The sequence below is a fragment of the Canis lupus genome, chromosome 15 (genome assembly GCF_048164855.1).
Source record: "Canis lupus baileyi chromosome 15, mCanLup2.hap1, whole genome shotgun sequence".
Lineage (NCBI taxonomy): Eukaryota > Metazoa > Chordata > Mammalia > Carnivora > Canidae > Canis > Canis lupus.
The window spans coordinates 55559202-55576763 of record NC_132852.1 but is presented as its reverse complement, the minus strand read 5'-3'; the positions used below and the strand labels follow the sequence as shown (position 1 = coordinate 55576763).

Below are 17562 nucleotides of genomic sequence, written 5' to 3'. Positions count from 1 at the left end.
ATGGTAATGGTACAATGACCATGCATTTATGTGTGGTAAGTTGACCTTCACAGTGCCAGTGCTGGGACAGTCTCCTCACCAGACAATTTTGATGTTAAACATGAAAGTGCTTGTTTCTGAAGCACAGCCCTCTTCCTCTGGCGGAAGCCTGGATCAGAGATTGACTTTAAATGGTTGCTGTTCAAGCAAGAGTTTCTTTCAAAGCATCAAAGGCAGAGAGCTGCCTCTACATCAGTGGGACTCCTAGATTTGTATGGCTCAAAGCTCCTCTTCAGATGAAAATGAAAGAGCCCAAGAAGCCCGAAATGATATTTTACTCAAAACCCTAATCCCACAATTAATTTGAGAGGGGGCAGGGGAAGAACTAAGGGTGGCAACTCTTCAGGAAGCTCTAAACACAAGTGCACACATTTTATGATTCTGAATTCCGAGGAAACTTGAGGAGAAAATGTTGGCAAAATGCAAAACCCAAGGTAACACATTGAGCCAGAGCTAGAGAACTAAGACTGCCCACAGAACCATCATTTTGAGAGAAGCTCCAGAGCAGACACCAAAACCAGCAATGGCATCTCATTTTTATAACATGGAGAATCACTAAACACTTCAGAAAACATATAAACAGGGAAAAGCAAGAATGTTTGTGTAAGGAAAATATGCTCTATTAAATCTAGTTAAATGCTTTTAGAGGATAAAGATGCCGACAAGAAACCAATAAAGGATTTCTCTTTTTTAGACTTTCAAAAGCCTTTGACAAGCTGTCTTACCAAATTTAGTCAACAAGGACTCAGTAAGATGCTTTATCGTGTATAAGGCACTGGTCACAAAACAGAAGTACTGCTACAAAAGAGGCACATAACCCAGGGGTCGAGGCTCAGATTATGAATGATTGCAAAAGGAAGCACACAGTGAAATCTCTACATCCAGAGATGATATTTTACTCCTTTACTCCTCTGAGTAAAGAAGTCACCAAACTGATGAAGTGGGGGGGGAGGGAAAGCCCAAAAAACACTAAAAGATATGTTGGTGTGATAGAACAAGATGGTGGTAAATGCATTTTAATTCAAGGGATTTTATTCCAGAAAACAAATCTAAACTTAAGGTGCATAACAGGGCAAGTACATATAAATTCATGAGTTTCAAGCTGGCTTTCATAGACCAAGGACAAGGCTATGCCGTAGGAAAAGAAGTCATTACAGTAACCAAAGCTGCCGTATGCAGACGGAGCCACAGGCTGACGCAATACCATTGGTTTATAATAATGATACGGTGAATAACCACCTCTTGCTGCCCACCTGTGCCTGGGACTGTGTTGTGGGTTTCCTTTGCCGTGTGTCTACTTCTCACCACAACCATCTGAATTAGACACCAGCATCTCCATTTAGATGTAACGAGACTGAAGATCAGGGAGACAGAGGTCATGTGGCTGGTGAGTGGCTGCAGCAGTTTGAACCGACAGATGTCTTCTTCCATAGTCTATACAGTTTTAGAAAATCAACAGGAAACCCAAGAGAAAAAATATAGAGAGGGAGAAAGTGGTGATGACGATGGTGATAGATATGTAGATAGACAGGCAGACAGATTTATCTACATTTATGTCTACTTATCTCCCCATGGAGTTTCCTAAATCCAGAATTCTATGTATACCCTACTTCTTGGACCCCAGAAAGACAGAAAAGACACTAAGTAGAAAAGCACCTACAGGACACAGTTAAGAGGTGAGGAGGTTTGCATGGTGGAAAAAATGAGTATCCAGAGGAAAGACGATCTATGCCCATCAACCGTGAAGATGAGAGATAAGACGAGAATGCTTTTCATTTTTGTGTGTGTGTGCACTGGGTTCTGTGCTTGTATCTCACGGAATCCACACAACACCCCTCCTTTGTTAACCCTAACTAACAGTGAGGGGGTGAGGCTTTGGAAGTGTTAAGTGACTTGTCCCCACCCGAGTCAAACTCGGCAAATGACAAAGCAAAAATTTACACTTTGAGGTGGTGGAGGGAGTGGGGAGGATTTTTCTACTTCACCAAGGATTTTTTAAAAGAAAACAAAAACAAAAAAACTCTTTTGACTGTATAATGTGTATTTTTCCTAAAAGGAAACACAGGAAGAAAATAGATTCCAGAGCAATTTGTATATATTCATAGACTAGAGACCCATGATAGATTATTAAGTCAAGTTAGGGAAGTGTAGGCATATTTATAATCTTCTGTATTAACTCTGTGGGAGACACTGATCTCCTTTGGTGCCTTTGTAAGCAATAATACTAGACCAGTGGGCTCAGGTCTACTCTGGAAGACAATTCGGGCAGAAATAGAACCATCAACCAGGAGTTGTGAGATCTGGGCTCAGGTGATAGCAGGGAGGCCCCAGGCTGACTACCGGACCTCTCTGTGCTTCACCCGCTATAACAGGAGGATCTCGACCTTTGACCTCTAAGCTGCATTCCCAGAAGGGAATGGAATTCTTATAACCCAGAGGGGCCTGACCTGTCTGCCTCTCCAATCTCTCACTGTACAACCTCTTTTTAGAAGTGCTTTGATTGACTATTAAGATGATTTTTTAAAATATCATTATTACAGATAACTTTAATTATTCTGCACAGCAAAAATCAAATCCCAGATCTGTAACCCCGGCCCGGTGGGGCTTCCAGCCACATCCAGATGTCCTGGGCCACCAGCCAGCCAGACTCTGTGGGTGCTCCATGGAGCCTCAGACGATTAGTAAAGCACCTCTGTCAGAACAGTAACAATACCAGCGATGAATGTCAAAGCTAAGGAGAAATTATTTTTAGACTTTCTCTCTGAGGTCATCTGTATTACTGCTCACCTCTACATGTCCTCAAGAGAAATGTCAGCAAAGGGGAACCTGAGGACAGAAATGCCTAGGAGGGTGCAGGTCATTTCTGGGCAAGGGACAGTGGAGGCATGAGGAAAGCTGTAGGGTATATCTTACACAGAGAGGATTTTTTAGGAGAGGCGTGAATATGGACGAGCATGTAGTAGATAAGACCATGGACTATGAAGGCAGGGTTGCTTGAGTATAAAACCTGCCTTTAACCACTAACAGCTACATGATACTTATTTCCTTTAGGTCTCAATCTCCTCATTGGTAAAATGAGAATACTAAGAGTCTACTTACCTCAGTGGGAGTATAGTGAGAGTCACTGGGATTAAGTGAGTTAAATGGTAAAGTCCTTTACCATTGGTTAAATGGCAAAGGCCTACCAGTCTCTTATGTGTAGCTGTTATTGTCGGAAATGAGACCACCTACCCTTCTGCCCCTGGGAAGAAAGGTGGCTCAGGCAGGCCTTGTAATGTTTTCCCTCTTGCAGCTTCTCCTACTAAGGGTGGAGCTGGATTTTTCAATCAAATCATGGAAGTTTTAAGCATGTCTCTTCCCCACCTCCCCATCCTGCCCCCAGATGAAAGGCATTTCTAATACATTCCTAGAGTTTATGATAAATCCTCCCAAATCTACTAAACAAGGTAGAAACATTCTTCAGTCTACATTTGATTGGCTCGACCCACTCAGCTTGCTGTCCACTCATGGCCTCATTTGTAAAACACAACAATGTCCCTGGAGCCTGCAGTTCCTGCTGTCCCGGCCCAACCTTTCTTGTCATTTCTGTGCAGGGTGAACTGAAAGAAAAAGAACTGGACTCTTTTTTGTCTCTCTGCCACCCACCCCCTGCTTCTTTAAGGAGACGAAAAGAAAGCAGTCGAGAGATGGCAAGCTGAAGCAGAGTGAAGAGGGCCGCGGTGGGTACTTCTACAGTTTCACCCTGCCTGAACCTCCAGGACAGCCCTCTTGTCCCCACTCACAGCTACGACACTCGCCACACGGCAAGGAAGAGGCACTGCACACAGGTCTGTTAAACTGGCTCAGGAGAACGAACACTGGCCAAAACCAACAACGATAACAAATGTGAGGGCTTTAAAACCTATGGGAAGGGACTCCCCGCTTTCCACCCACACCAAACCCCACCCCACCTTTGTGTTTGACCCCAAGCTTGTGTTTGAAGTTGCCCCCCTCAGATGAAAGAACATGGAGTGGTACTGATAAATATAAGCTGTCAGAATTCTCTCAAAAAGGAGCATTACACAGCAAAAATCGAGCTCTTCCCACTCTTCCCAGTTTTTCCTTAGCCCAGCTTGATTGCTATTGCTTTCTACGGTATCACAACCATGCACAAATTCCACTTCCAAAATCGGTTATCAACAGTGACTCAGAGGCAGTTAAGAGGAAATAATAGTTGAGCTTACAATTAAAGCTAATAATAATTTTTTAAAAAAGAGATGTCATTAACAACTACTGGAAAATCAAATACTCTCTTCCAGTCGGCCACAAAGTCCTTATCACTTCATGTTCCCCACTGCAGAGGTTTGCAACAATTGCCGTCAACCTACACACTCTCCGTGTTTTCCAAATGTTGCCTGCAAATGAGTCACCAGGTAACTGGTGAGAAAGAAATTGTGTTCCATCGGCAAATTTGGAATGTACTGCTAATTCTGAAAGGCGAGTTAGAACAGATACACATCACTTTTTTCTCGTGTTGACGGAATATTAATAAAAACGTTAGGGACATTTTGTTCCTGATGTACCCAGGGAGCCCTTCCCACTGCTCATTCCCTGCTGCCTAAGTGTCTGCCTCAGCACTTGGGGCACACCTGGGTCTCTACTGAAGGCTAAATCAATATAGATCAACCAAATGATCCCGGTGACCATTTTTTAAGGCTGCATGTGGGGTCACAAAAAGTTCTGGATTCAGTCTCAGGAATGCAGATTCTGTTCCTAGCTTTCTGTGAGTGGGTAAGCCTCCCCTACACACATCATGCCAGCTTTATTTTCATTTTGAAAATTATGAGGTTGTGTGAGATTAAGGCCTTCACCTGCATCTTGTTTTTACGATTCTGTGACACACCACAGAAAGCAGCTCAAAGCTGTAGAGTAGGGCAGGGAGGGGGAAGCGGAAGCGGGGTGTATGGACACATTTCTTGCCATGGCGAGCTAAGGCTGAGGGCGGCATAACACTCCTGGCAATAGGGGATCCACCAAGTAATAACTAGGATCTGAAGGCAGGGAGGGAGTGCTTTGTAGGTGGCGGTCAGGAGTGAGGGGTTGTAAGGCAAGATCCTAAAGTTAAGGCTTCTTTGGAAAAAAGCATGTTGAGAATGTGAGTCCAGGAGGCAGGCAAGACATCAGGAGTTAAGGAATGGTCCAGCATGGCAGGGGTGTGGGGGGCTGCTGGTAGTGCGCCTGGGGACCCTACCCCTCTCTGCAGCCCCGACTGCGACCCCCGCTCTAACATCCAGCCCTCCCTCCGGCAGAGGGGCAGAGGGGCAGAGGGGCTGTACCCACCGGCTCTCCCTCCCTGCACTCCTTTCCTGCAGGTGCCTGTGGGCAGGCCAGTGCATGGACGGTCCCGGCAACGCCAGCGTGCCCCGAGGCTTTCTCCTTCAGGGCTTCTCTGAGTTCCCACACCTGAGGCCCGTGCTCTTCTTGCTGCTGCTGGCCGTGCACCTGGCCACCGTGGGCGGGAACCTGCTCATCCTGGTGGCCGTGGCCTCGGTGCCCAGCCGGCCGCCCATGCTGCTCTTCCTGTGCCAGCTGTCAGCCATCGAGCTCTGTTACACGCTGGTGGTGGTGCCCCGCTCCCTGGCCGACCTGGCCGCGCCGGGGCCCCCCGGGGGCAGCCCCATCTCCTTCCTGGGCTGCGCGCTGCAGATGCAGATGTTCGTGGCGCTGGGTGGGGCCGAGTGCTTCCTGCTGGCCACCATGGCCTACGACCGCTACGTGGCCGTCTGCCACCCGCTGCGCTACGCGGCGGTGGTCACCCCGGGGCTGTGCGCGCGGCTGGCCCTGGCCTGCTGCCTCGGGGGCCTGGCGGTGTCCGTGGGGCTGGCGGGGGCCGTCTTCCACCTGCCCTTCTGCGGCTCCCGCCTGCTGGTGCACTTCTTCTGCGACATCACGGCGCTGCTGGAGCTGGCCTGCACGCGGAGCTACGCGGACGAGCTGCCCCTGCTGGGCGCCTGCCTGCTGCTGCTGCTGCTGCCCTCGCTGCTCATCCTGGCCTCCTACGGGGCCATCGCCGCCGCCCTGCACCGCCTGCGCTGCCCCCGCGGCCGGCGCAAGGCCGCCTCCACCTGCGCCTCGCACCTGGCCGTCACCTGCCTGCACTACGGCTGCGCCACCTTCATGTACGCGCGCCCCAAGGCCAGCTACTCCCCGCGGCGGGACCGCACGCTGGCGCTGGTCTACACCAACGTCACCCCGCTGCTGTACCCGCTCATCTACAGCCTGCGCAATCGCGAGGTCACCGCGGCCATCCGCAGGGTGCTGGGGCGGGGGCGGCAGGCGCAAGGTCTGCGTGAGCCCTGACAGGCCACAGGGGGTGGCCCTGCCCCCCAAAGCTTCCTCTGTCGGGATGCTCTGTGTCACCAATGCCACCGGGGGGGGGGGGGACTCAAGGACTGGACTGCAGAAAGAGAATCTGGAAGAGCGTCCCCCAAAAGGAGAGTCTCCCAGCAGGTGCTCCATCCTCCACCCCTCCTTTGAGCAGTGGCCAAAGGCAGCAGGATGTAGAACCCTGGATCTGCAGATAGGGGCCCCATCCACACTGGCTCGTTCTCCCCACACACTGGGCCCTGTGTGAGGCGATGGGCTCAGGATGAAGAAGGCACAACTCATGGCCAGAGGGGGGCTCACAGATGGGAGAGGAAGGACAGATGTGAGGGGTGAAGAGGCGATGGATAGAGTGGCTCCTAGGAGTTTCTGTGCTAGACTTTTTTGAGAGGATAGGGGAGTCAAAGAAGAAGTCTCAGAAGACAAAGATGGCTAAGTGGAGAACTGTAGGTTGAGTAGAGGTCAGTCCAAAGGGGAGATGAAGAATGGTTCAAGCAGCAAGGGTCCAATAAGGGCCAGGACATTCGAGGATGGACTCTGTCAACAGCAGAAGGATGTGGATTCATGGAATGACTTGCTGTTCCTACGTGGTCACTCTGGCCACAGCATAGAGAAGGATCCAGGCACTGGATGGCCTGTCTGGGGAGCTGCTGCTCTATTCCAGGAGAAAGGTGATGGAGTCTGGACCAGAGGATTGACACAGGAGGTTGGGGACATGGAGTCATGAGATATGCAGGAAGTGGAAACTACAGAACTTTGACTCGGTATGGAAGTGTGAAAGAAAGGGAAGTTAGAAGCATTTCTGATCTGGACCACTGGATGCATGATGGTGCCATTTGCTGAAAAAGGGAACACAAGAGCAGGAGCAAGTTGGGAGGGTGGTGATGGAGGTTTCTGTGTTGAACTTGTGTTGAACCTGAAATGCTGCCAAGGACAAACCGGTGAAGATGCTGATGGAGGCAGATCCAATAATCCAGAGCACAGGGTCAAGAGGAGCACAGGGTCAAGAGGAGGGTAGACTTGGTTTTACAGATGGCCACTGACACAAGGGAGTGGATGATGTCACTCACCAAAATGTTAACAGTTGCTCTCTATGTGATGGGATTATGGGCGATTTTTATTTTCTTCATTATATATCTTCCAGATTTCTCCTAATCATTCTCAATGGATGTTACTTCTATACAGAAACAATCATTTCTTAAGAACAAATATTTTGGGGGCCTGCTCAGTGAATCACACAGACTTCTTACCCCATCCTGGAGCCCATTTGGCTAAAAACTGTCTCTTCGATAGCTCGGGAATAAAGAGGAACTAGAGTGAGCTTTGCGGGGGTGGATCCAGTGTATGCCTGTGTGGTACAAGAGTAGAAATGCACGAAGAACTTTAATCCACCAGTAGCTTGGAGGAAATACTGCTGTCAGAGAAACAGGGAGGAGACATTGAGAAGACTTACTAATTACTAGTTTCGTACTAATTACTAAAGAATGACGAATCCACATTGTCATGTAAAACTAACAGAGAAGATAAAGCCCCGTGATGTGACTGTTTCTAGACAATGTTACATTAGTATATCCTGGTATATTAAAGGGGACAAACTGGCACAAAACCTTAAATACAAATGTTAGGCTACGCTGCGAAAATCCCAGAAGTTATTCATTCATCCATATGTGCAATAAATAGCTGTTTGTTGAGTGATGGTTCCAAGCCAAGAACTTGACAGTTAAGGATTCAACTGTGATCAAAATGCCGAAATGTATTTCTAGCACCTCAGCCCAAATTATTGAAGGAAAGAAGATGAAGCCCATGTGTAATTTGAAATCTACTAGGGGACTCAGGCAAATAAATAGGCATTGCATTATTATGGGACAGGTACCATGATGGGAAAAATACAAGACCCTGTGGGAAGCAATTAGTCTAGAGTTGGGGTAGTAGGAGCATCTGGAAAAGCTGATGAAGAAGTGACATGTAGGACCTAAGTTCAAGCAGGGATAGCAGAGCCAGACAAAGACAGCTGGGAAAAGGAGCATCCAGGCAGAGGAAAAGCATGTGCAAAAGCAGCAAGTCAAAAGAGATCATTATACATTCCAAGAGCTTATTGATGGGACTGGCTCCAACTGGTGGGGATGAGGGGTTGGGAGTGCTGTGTATTTCAAGTATTAAGAGATTATGCTGGAGGTATGAATGGGGACCAGAGCACACGAGCCTTGTAAGCCATATTAAAGAGTTTAGACTTCACTCTAAAGAAGACATAGGAGAAAAGGGAGAAAAGAGAAGGAGGGGGCTGGGCAGGGAGGAGGAAAAGCCATAAAGATGTTCAAACAGGGGAGTGATATGATCCAATCTGAACCCTGACTACTGTGTGAAGAAGGAACTGGGGAAGAACATGACAAAAAGTATATTTGCTAGGAAGCTTGTGTAGAAGTACAGTTGGGAGACACTGTTGGCCCATCTTAGGCCAGTGGTACTCGAAATGGAGGGAAGTAAACTGGCTGGAGAAATATTTAGAAGATAGCTAAAACACAACTTAGTGCAGATTGCTTGGGGATAAAAGAGAAAGAAGAGTCGGGAATGACACGGATTACCTGGAAAGGATGACAGACCGGGCCCCCTGAGACTGGGAGAGTCACCAGGTCGAGGGCAGGACAAGGTGCAGGTGGTGAGTTCATGTGGACATGGGGTGTGGAGCCGTACGGTTGGCAGAGGGGGTGTAAGTGAGGAGAATCTGAGCTACAGAAACATATTTAGAATCTGCCAGCTTATCGGTGGCAACTGAGATGGGTACAAAGAACAGAGGAGGAACAGAGCAGTTGCAACAGGCGACCGCAAGGAGCAGCAGCATTGAAGGACAGACGGACGGTCCAACGTGATGCAAAACACACAATTTGTTAATTACATATAAAACAGCTTGATTCGTGGGATCCCACCTTAAACAAAATGAAACGAGAGGACGCAAACTTCCGTATTTAACGTGAGGGAGGGGCCCATTTCATTAATGCATAAGGCATTCTTGGCAATCAATAAGAAAAAGATGAATAATCACAAAGCAAAAATGGGCAAAGGGTACAGATGGACTGGTCACAGGAAAGGAGATGCAAATGGCTTGTACTTATAGGAAAAGTTTCAGACTCACGACAGAAATGCAAGATAAAATTTCAAAATGCTATTTGGGGCATTCATTCTGATGATGCTCAAAAGGGCAACACACAGTGTAGAGGGTGAAACAGGGACTCCCATACCTTGTTGCTGGTAGTACACATCTGTTCAATTCTAGGAGGGCAATTTGGCACATCAATTAAATATCAATTAGAATTAAAGGCACATGTCATTTGTTCCAGTCACTCTACTTCCTGGGTATGTCCTTACCAATGGAGTTATCTTGTGGGTATATATATATATATATATATATATATATATATTCAAAAAACATTCACGTCCAAATTGCTTAGATCACCAAAAATGATAGAAATTACTTAAATGATAATATGTGACTGGTTAAGTACATTATGGTTTATCCCTCTAGTGGAATCCTATGCAGTTGCCAAAAAGAAAAGGCTGTTTTATCTGTGACACGGAACCATCTCTTATATGTGTTAAGTGAAAAAGCAGGGTGCCTAATAGTACGTAGTGCAGTCGTCCTCAATTCTGGCCTTTTCACTTATGATTTCCACTCCAGGGCTCTTCCCACCATCTTCACAGGTTGGTTCCTTGTCATTCAGTTGCTGTCTGCACTCAAATATGAACTCCTTATAGAGGGCTTCACTGGTCACACCACATAATATTGCCTCTCTGCCTTCTATCTTTTATTTCTAATCATCTCTCGTTATTTGAAATGATATTTCTTTCTTTGTAATGTTTTAATTACCTGTCCCTCCCAGCACAATATAAACTCTATGAAAACTGTCTACTCACCACAGTATTTCCTGTTCCTGAACAGTGTACGGCATGGAAATAGCTGCCAATAAATTGTTGAATGAAAGAGTGAATAAGTCAGTGCTATGGTATGAGAGCATTTATATATAAAAACACATAGAATGTGCATATGTACAAATCGTGTGTGTCTATAGGCCTCAGCATGTACAAAGTCCTGGCAGACAAACCACAAACCTCACATCTAGAAATGCCGTCTACCCAGGATCATGCAATGCCTCCCAGGTCCTAGCCAACACTGAAAAAATGTGGAGAACCAACTCAAATCTTGTTTAATCACCCGCTGGAATGGGAAATTGGATTTCATTTCAAATGCTGAAATCTTTAACACGGTTTCAAGATTTGTACCTGGGATTTGTTTTAATCAGATATGGGAAGGTAAAGACGCAGAGACAACTGCCCCTGATGGAAGGAGTTTATTAGTTACAATTCCCAACAGAAGGGACACATGACACCATGAAGAGCCAAATGGGGACGCCCTGGGTCAGTCCGGAGGCAGAAAGAGAGAGGGGAAAGCATGGCCCTGTGACTTCCTTGTGATTTCTATGGGAAGAAATGGGCAAAGCAAGGTAGGAAAGATTAAGTTTTAGAATTGAATAGTTTGAATAATTTCAGGGGGGCTCTGGGAAACAAGAGTGGTCTCTAGCTGTCTGGTTTAGCTGACCTGGCCCTGGGATGACAGGGCAGGCAGCTTCAAGAGTCAGACTAAGGAGTGGTTGGAGATATGGGCTTTGGGTTGGTCAGTTTGCATACAAAAGGCATACTCACAGGAAGTTGGTTTGCTATCTCTAGGAATTAGCTAGCTCTGGGAGGGGTGGCCTATCCTCAACCAGCTAGGCCCCCAAGATATCAAAACATCATAAAGTACAAAAAATAAAAAACATGACTGATACAAACACAAACTCTAGGACAGCATGTGTAACATCTCAAATACAGATCTAGGAGCTCTTAGAACTGCTGAAGAAGATCTCACAGCTGTTCACAGTCCTGCCACGGGTATTTATCAGATCCAAAGTCAGCCAGAAATTATCCTCTGCCCACAATATATTGCTTTCAGTGGGTCCCTCACTTGGCTGCACACTGGAAACACCTGAAGACGTTAAAAAATACTGATGTCTGGACACAAACACTAGGAATTCTGATTTAACTGGTCGTGGTAAAGCTCAGGCATTGGAATTTTTAAAAGCTGCCCCGTAGGTAATTGTGAGGTGCAATGAAGATGCAGAACCTCTGCCTCTCAGTATCAGGGACTCCAGTCTTCCATAGAGGCTGCCCTGCTCCTGCTCAAATACAATCCTTCTGCCTGAGCTCCAGGTCCCATTTCAACCGCTCCTCAGACAGCTCATATATTTCTTATTGCTACCCTCTGCCACGGCTTGAACTTGAGTATTAAACATCTCTAAGATAGGAAAGTTCCCATTTCTCTGATAGCACAGGGTCTTTTCCTTGAAGCGGCCAGTTCTGAGTGGGGGGAAGTGGCTAGATTACTAACAATCACAGTTCCCAGTCGGTGAACACTTCCCCAAGTTAGGTAGGTACCAGGACAAGCAGGTGAGCAGGGGCAGATGGGAGAGAACAAGAACTGGATAAAGAAAAGGGACAAAAGATGCTTATTCACCTTCCATGAAATTCTTCTGCATAGGAGGCCATTTCCCACATCTAGCCTACGGCCCACTTGACAGAAGTAATACTTATGTAGCCCTTTGGGGGCCACGAGTCTTCAAGAAATTTGAGATGTAGGTTACAGTTTAGCCTATCTATTAATGACTTAAAACCTTTACCTGGCACTTCTGACGTTCCAGTCCCACATGGTAGAGAACCAGATGTCTATGATCCTCCTGACAATGGGCAAATGTACCTTCTTCATATTATAACGAGAGAAGGCCTCATAGCCATGTAAGCTCCCTTACTCATCGGGTGTCCACATGCCCTAATAGGCTCTGCTTCTCCTTTGGCTCCTCCTGGTGTGTCGGCCTTAGGGCCTTATCACAGGGGCCCATGTTGTCCCCAAACTTCAGCGATTCCCTAAGGAGCCACTACCCTTGTGAGAAAATGAACAGAATGAATTTAATCCACTATGTGACTACAATTAAAACACACATCCAGGGCAGCCAGGGTGGCTCAGTGGTTTGGGGCCGCCTTCGGCCCAGGGTGTGATCCTGGAGGCCCAGGATGGAGTCCCATGTCAGGCTCTCTGCATGGCGCCTGTTTCTCCCCCTGCCTGTGTCTATGCCTCTGTGTGTGTGTGTCTCATGAATAAATAAGTAAAAATTTAAAAATTTTTAAAAATTCAAAAATTTTTAAAAAATAAATAAATAAATAAAATAAAGCACACATCCAGGAAGAGGGAAGTCCTTCGACAGAACGTTCCTGAAACATGACAGCTGCCGAGACAAGGTGGGACTTCTTGGAGAAAAATAGTAATGCTGTGACCATCACTGGGGCATTGAGCCAGGCTCCTTAGATCTGAATTCTGAGCCCTTGAATACCTAACTGTGACCTTGGACAAGTTACTCACGCCTCTCTGGACCTGTGAGTCTTCACTGGATAATCTGGAATTGGTACAATACTAGTATCTGTCTCACATCACCTGATGTTATAATTAAAGTTAACGTAGGAAATGTGCCAAAACAGTGTCTGGCATTGAGGCATCATTAATAGGAGATATTTTCTGGTAGGCAGGATTGGACACCAAAGTCCCAAAGCTGTTCTAGGCAGAGAAAATCTGTAGCCTTACATCCCAAGCCCTATACCTTAAAATGACACCTTGGAAGGAAGAGGGCACATATGCAATAGAGCATGGGCAAGGGGGTTGTTGGTTGGTATTACAGGAAAAGGAGAAAGCAGTTTGCATTCTCCTTTTGCAGCCCTTTTCACCTTTGCTTGGGTATATCTTGGGCAGGTCTGTCTCCAAGTTCTTGTATGTTTGCTCTTGCCTTTTTGTCATTGTTTTTCCTGGATGAATTGGAGGTTCCCAAGGTGGTTGCCATTTTTGTTTTGCTGGGCTGCTCTCTGCCTCCCTTTCCTGTTACATTAGGGAGTTCTGAGGTGAAAAGCTAGTAAAGTGAAATGCCTGAGACTAGAAACTGGCTTAGGGATTGAGGTTGAGATCAACAGAGTAGATCAGTCAGCATTTTGGTTATACTAAAAAAAATAAATAACAATCTACTCTAGTTATTTAAGCAATTTAAGCAGAAAAGTCATTTATAAGGGCTATTAAAAGACCTGTAGAATCTCTTGCAGAGCTGTGAAGTTCGGTATGTAGATAGTGAAGCCAGGAACCTACCCACCCCACACGGGAGGACTGCTCTGCTGAAGACCTCATGGCTTTGCTGCTAGGACAGATCATGTATCATGCTGGGGACTGGATACTAGACCTTCTGTCTTTATCCTTCCGTCATCTCCTTCTCTACATGGGATGCCTGCTTCTTCACACTGCTCTTTTTAGAAACAAAATCATGCATGAGCATCTGGCTGAGAAAGCCTAGACTAGGGGAAAGAGGCAGTGATAACGGGGAAAGGGATTTCAAGGGAAAATCAAGAACATTTAGGGAGATTTTTAGGAAGATTTGCCACATGAGGTGTGAGGTAGCCCACCCTCCCTCCATCTATCACACTCCATGGCGAAATCAATGATCTGTCAGTGTCCTGGGATTTATGGTTCATGTGGAAGATGCAATCCTTAGAGAAGGAAGTTCATTTATGGTGTGGTTATGTTTGCAAAATATACCCTTATTTCAGCTTTGTCCAATGTCACTACTAAACTAGAAAATCATTTATCATTGATAAAATGTTTTGTTGCATGAGTAGTTGAAATTAAAAGCTTCAGCAGAAGAAATTCACTATTAAATGTTTTAAAACTATTTAACCTATGATATTCCTGTAAATTTACCTCTTCAGGAGGTATATCATGCTATAAACTACATTATCCTAAAAGAACAATATCATAAGCAGATAACTCTCTAACCAAAAATTGTCACTAAATCAATCCTATACATGGCCAAAAATTGATCATAAAATAATACTATAAGCTAAATAATTTAAGTGGTGAAATAAATATTCTAAAGTCTTATTAAATGGGTATAAACAGTCTTTATTTTGAATGCAAAGCTCCCAACCATAAAAGGCATATAAAGATAATTTTAAAAATATAACCAGTATGATATGCTTGATTTTTAAAAAATAATATGCTAGCTGTAATCACCTTTAGAAAACAGTTTTGTTGTTTTTCTTGGAAAGAACTTTAAAGTAAATATTTGGACAATCTAGGTCCAAACCTTAAAATTGCTTTTAAGGTTGTTTGAAATAGATATCTTCTTTTTTTAAGGTGAGTATCTCTTTCACAAGCAGAAACCTTCAAAATCATTCCACTGATCTTATTGCTACCTCAAACTGGTAGTGTAGGATTTTAAACATGTTCAATGGTGGTGGTGTTAATAATGATTATAGCACTGTTCCCACTAGATTCTTAAAAGAGTTAACCTATGTCCATCACTACGTAGATGGATAAAGAAGATATGAGATAGATATAATGGAATGTTACTCAGCCATTAGAAATAATGGGGAGGGGAGAAGAATGAGATCTTGCCATTTGAGACAATATGGGTGGACTTAGAGGGTATTGTGCTAAGTGAAATAACTCAGAGAAAGACAAACACCATATGAATTCACTTATATGTGGAATCTAAAAAAAAATTAACAAACAAAAACAGAAACAAACTCATAAATACAGAGAACAAACTGATGGTTGCCAAAGGCCAAGGGGATAAGGGAATGGACAAAAATGAGTGGAGAGTGGGAGATACAGGCTTTTAATTACAGAATGAGTAAGTCATGGGGATGAAAGGTACAGCACAGGGAATAGTCAATGATGTTGTAATAGCATTATATAGTGACAGATGGTGGCTACACTTGCAAAGTGGGCAAAGCATAATGGGTGGGCAAAGCATAATGTACAGAGCTGTGGAATCACTATGCTGAACACGTGAAACTGTGTAGCATGGTGTTTCAACTATCCTTCAATTTAAAAAGAAAAGAAAAGACTGCCTAGATGGTTGGATTTGGCCACTAATATATGGTTTGAAGCAAACAAACTAATAAAGAGCCAATCTAACATAAGCTGGAGTCAGAACCCTTGGAGTCAGACTTGGGAAATATTTGACTTTGGCAAAATTTGGGTAGCCCAACTCAGCCTCGATTTCTCCGTCCTCAAATGAGATAGTGCTGACGGAATTTCTGGGAAGTAATTAAACACAGCACAAATGGAAGGTTTTTTTTTTTCCCTTTTTTAGGATAAGGAAAAGTGGAACCCCCATATGCAGGATCAAAGCGGGAAAGTCAGATGACTTTCTTATGGCAGCTGAGGAAATTCCTTTGGATTTTTACTCACTGGAGATGGATGGAGACAGGGAAGAAGTTTTTAAGGCAGTTTCCAGGACGGATCCTTCTATCTGCACCCTTTCTTTATGACACCAGCATAAATAAATAGATATCTTCTTTTAAAGTGAGTATCTTTGCTGCGTGAGTAGTTGAATAGGAGCAGAGGCAAGATGAGAAGGGATTCTTGTCTCTGGATAGCTTCTGGACCCATATTTGCTCTTGGATAATCATTCCCAGCCCCTTGTACTCACTTTCCTTTCTGATCTCTCTGCTGGCCTCAGTGTCCCCGTAGCCACCTCACTTGGCTGGAAGAAGGCTTCCTGAGATGGAATCTAGCCGTGCTTGTGTGTTAGTCCCAGCTGCCCTCCACAGCTCCATGGGCCAAGGAGCTCTGAAGCCTTCTACACTTAATGCAACTAAACCATGGAAGCCATGGAAGCTTCTAAAAAGATACTTCTGAAACGTCTCTCACAAAATCCCAAAACCAGCATAAAACACTTTGGTTTTGGTGCAGAGAACTGTTGGAACAGCTTGTATTTTGCAAAAGAGAAAATTAGAAAAAAATGAGTTTACAAGGCTCAACAGGATAGAAGTAAATGTGTGAGGGAAGAAATTTAGTTTCTATTTGAGGCACTAGTTTGACTAGCACCTTTCTTCTAAAGTGTTGGCAGTAATTTTTCACAGAGCTAGAACAAACAATCCTAAAATTTGTATGGAACCACAAAAGACCCCAAATAGCCAAAGCAATCCTGAAAAAAGAAAAGAAAAGAAAAGAAAAGCTGGAAGCATCCCAATTCTGGACTTCGTGCTATATTACAAAGCTGTAGTCACCAAGACAGTATGGTACTGGCACAAAAAAAAAACCAACACATGGAGCAATGAAACAGAATGTAGAACCCAGAAATGGACCCTCAACTTGATGGTCAACTAGTCTTTGACAAAACAGGAAAGAATATCCAATGGAAAAAAGTCTCTCCAACAAATGATGTTGGGAAAATTGAACAACAACTTGTAGAGGAATGAAACTGGATTCTTACACCATACACAAAAATAAATTCAAAATTGATGAAAGACCTAAATGTGAGACAGGAAACCATCAAAGTCCTAGAGAAGGACACAGGCAGTAATGTCTTTGACCTCAGCCATACCAGCTTCTTACTAGACACATGGTGGGAGGCAAGGGAAATAAAAGCAAAAATGAACTATTGAAACTTCATCAAGATTAAAAGCTTCCAGGGGCACCTGGGTGGCTCAGTCAGTTAAGTGTTTGCTTTCAGCTCAGGTTATGCTCTCAGGGTCCTGGGTTGGAGCCCCGAGTCAGGCTCCCTGCTCAGCAGAAAGTCCACTTCTCCCTCTCCCTTCATCTCTGCCCCCTGCCTCACATGCAAACGTGCTCTCTCTCAAATAAATTAATTAACTAAACTTTTTTTTAAAAAGATAAAAAGCTTCTGCACAGCAAAGGAAAAAGTCAAAAAACTAAAAGGCAGCCTACAGAATGGGACAAGATATTTCCAAATGTCTTATCAGATAAAGGGCTGGTATCCAAAATCTATAAAGAACTTATCAAACTTAACACCCAAGAAACGAATAATCCAGTTAAGAAATGGACAGAAAACATGAGTAGACACTTTTTCCAAAGAAGACATCCAGATGGCCAACAGACACATGAAAAGATGCTCAACATCACTCAGCATCAGGGAAATACAGATCAAAACCACAATGAGATACCACCTCATAACTGTCAGAATGGTTAAAATGAACAATACAGGAAACAACAGATGTTGGCAAGGGTGTGGAGAAAGGGGAACCTTCTTACCCTGTTGGTGGGAATGCAAACTGGTGAAGCCACTCTGG

General features: G+C 44.8%; 1 protein-coding gene and 1 long non-coding RNA gene across 2 annotated transcripts in view; one reads left to right on the top strand and one right to left on the bottom strand.

The window, feature by feature from the left end:
* LOC140605296 (uncharacterized) overlaps positions 1 to 17562 on the bottom strand; it is a 169868-nt gene that overhangs the window by 73824 nt on the left and 78482 nt on the right. The gene's annotated exons all lie outside the window — the stretch shown is intronic.
* LOC140605375 (olfactory receptor 10AC1-like) lies at positions 5413 to 6378 on the top strand. Its single transcript, XM_072777651.1, has one exon. It carries the CDS (start codon positions 5413 to 5415, stop codon positions 6376 to 6378), a length of 966 nt encoding a protein of 321 aa, XP_072633752.1.